A 2,500-nucleotide genomic window follows, 5' to 3' on the forward strand; every position below is an offset into this window, starting at 1 on the left:
CCAAGTACTTTCATTAATGAAGCTGCTATAAAAAGTATTATTTAAATATCCTAAGAAGCATGACACAGTAAGTAATATAAATGATACTGCAACATTCAGCCCTTCTGGATAAGTTTGTGCTACGTCCGTATATTACAGGGTGAGCATCTCTGCCAAGATTCTGTATAAAAAATTAGGAACTCATTAACCACTAATAATAAGTGAAGAGTATCAGTCAGTGAATTAAAGGGCTAATAAAAGCTGCAACTCTTAGGGCATCACAATACTGATTTTTTTTTTTTCTTCTTCTTTTAATAACTTTCCGCACCAAGGAAACAAAATAGTTCAATACAATATCAATGAAATTTTTTAGTATATGATAACATCTAGCGTATTGCACCTTTTTGTGTTCAGTAATTCTATGATTTTTCTACCTGATATAACGAGAAAACAAACTCAACTGAATATGGTATGCACATATATTCAAGAGCAAACTTAAAAAATGAGGAAGGAAAAGGAAAAACTTGCATCAAATATTAGCCCTTAACTTCAAATTTAATAAGGTTCACAACTTATAAAACCTTATCAGATCTACCTGCTCTCTTCACAGTTACAGGCAAGTCTTTACCATTAAATAAAAGTTATAAACAAATTTGATTACCATACAACTCCTTTTTTTAACTGCCCTTGAAACTTAGTTTGAAAAATACACAAATCTTCCCTAAAAGTCTGACAGCTGCATAATGAGACCAAACATTACCAAAATACAACACACAGTCATGGCCCCTTCTGTGCACAACTTATAAACCAATGTCACCCTCAGTCTAAAATGTCTAGGCTCTCTCTCTCTCTTGCATACCCATACTATTTCTAGATTCTTTTGACAGCCAAGACAAGATGAAGGAAATTAAATCATACCTGCCATTGGTTGGTTTGATTTGATAAAATATACACCAAACCCATCCAGCTGTGCCATTTGAGACTGAACACTACCATGAGAGGGTGAGACCCAAACACTTAGCAAGATATGAATATGAAGATCCCCGTATGAACATCACACAAAAGGCTCAAGCTGGCTGACCACATAGTCTCTCATACTATCTGTACACAGTAGTAAACATATTGTTAATACAAATATTGCATAAACAGGTTGCAGAGTCTACTAAAATGTCTTGAGACTCACTACATAAATTCTGTGTGAAATTATTGCATATGAACCTGTAGAAATGCAAAGCCTGGAAGTCACTTTATTATAATGGAAAATCCCTTTTCACTGATTTGCACTTTTAAACCTGGATCTTCTAGGACACAGTACAGCCATCTTGTTCTTAATTATGACCCAGAAGTAGCTATGCAGTTGCAAGTTCACTTTCTTTTCCACAATCATCCACGACCATCAGTCGAGAGCAACAATTTTTATTTTTCTCAGAGTTGTATTTGTCTCTTCTTACTGATGAGCAAGACACTCTAAAGCCATGTTGCCATCAGTAGTTTTGGCCTCGAGTTCATCTATGAAATAACTAATATTGTTCTTCACATTCCCACCCCCTAGTAATTTGTCTTTCACGACCAGAGTGATGGACTACTGTAACAAACACATGAAAGAGGTTTGTCTCTTAGAGCTCCACCACCCTCATGCCAAGCCAATATCCTCATCAGAACAGTAGTAACACCTGGTTAATGTTATCAAATTGATTTATTGGATATTTACTATACTATTGAGCATCTAAATGACCAGCTTCCTCTTCTATATCAATCTCTATACCACTTTTACAGAATCATAGGGAAATTAAGGGATTGGATGTTGTTGCAGGATGCACAAAGTCTGTTTTTCAGTTTTCAATTTTAAAATCTGACCTTTTACACTAACAAAATGACCACCTCAAGTAAATTCCACACATTTCGGTCAAATAGCACAAAAGCACATTCTTGTTGACCAACACACAAATAACAGAAAAATGAATAATAACAATAGAAAAGGGGGTGGGGAGGGGAGGATCGGTCATCTTAGAAGCAACAGGAACCATTTAAAAATTGCAACATTATTAACAATGATAACATTAAGCGGTTTGTTTCCACTGAGAGTTAAGCTCTGGCTAGGGTCCTCCTCTAACTTTCCACACGACTGCGCCCATGTGGTCCAGGTGACTAGCTGCGGTCGCTAAACTGGTACCCTTGGATGTCTTCCTCTGCAAAGGGAAAGCGACCAAATGTATTGTATGCACTAGAAACCTGTGCCAAAATGAAAATAATCCAACAAAGTGTATTTTTCAGATTGAAAATAATACATAAAAAAATTATTTACATTTACATATATTTATACACAGATATATATGTACTTAGATACATACAAATATGGTGCATATATACTTATATACACAAACATATATATACATATATGTATACATACATTTATACATACATATGCATATATATATATATATATATAATTTAATGATAATTAATATCATATAATATATATATTTATATATAATATATATATAAATAATATACTTTTTAT

At 33.9% G+C, this 2,500-nt stretch overlaps 1 protein-coding gene across 3 annotated transcripts in view; it reads right to left on the bottom strand.

Moving 5' to 3' along the window:
* The window catches only part of LOC119595842 (segment polarity protein dishevelled homolog DVL-3-like), a 72,491-nt gene that overhangs the window by 337 nt on the left and 69,654 nt on the right, over positions 1–2,500 (bottom strand). For all 3 annotated transcript variants that reach the window (XM_037945033.1, XM_037945034.1, XM_037945032.1), the window contains exon 11: positions 1–2,168. This exon is cut by the window's left edge and continues 337 nt beyond it. Coding sequence is in view for 1 of the 3 variants with exons in the window: in XM_037945034.1 (XP_037800962.1) it covers positions 2,128–2,168 (41 nt within the window). In the remaining 2 variants the exon portion in view is untranslated. The remainder of the gene's footprint in view (positions 2,169–2,500) is intronic.

This window comes from Penaeus monodon, chromosome 36 (genome assembly GCF_015228065.2).
Source record: "Penaeus monodon isolate SGIC_2016 chromosome 36, NSTDA_Pmon_1, whole genome shotgun sequence".
Classification (NCBI taxonomy): Eukaryota; Metazoa; Arthropoda; class Malacostraca; order Decapoda; family Penaeidae; genus Penaeus; species Penaeus monodon.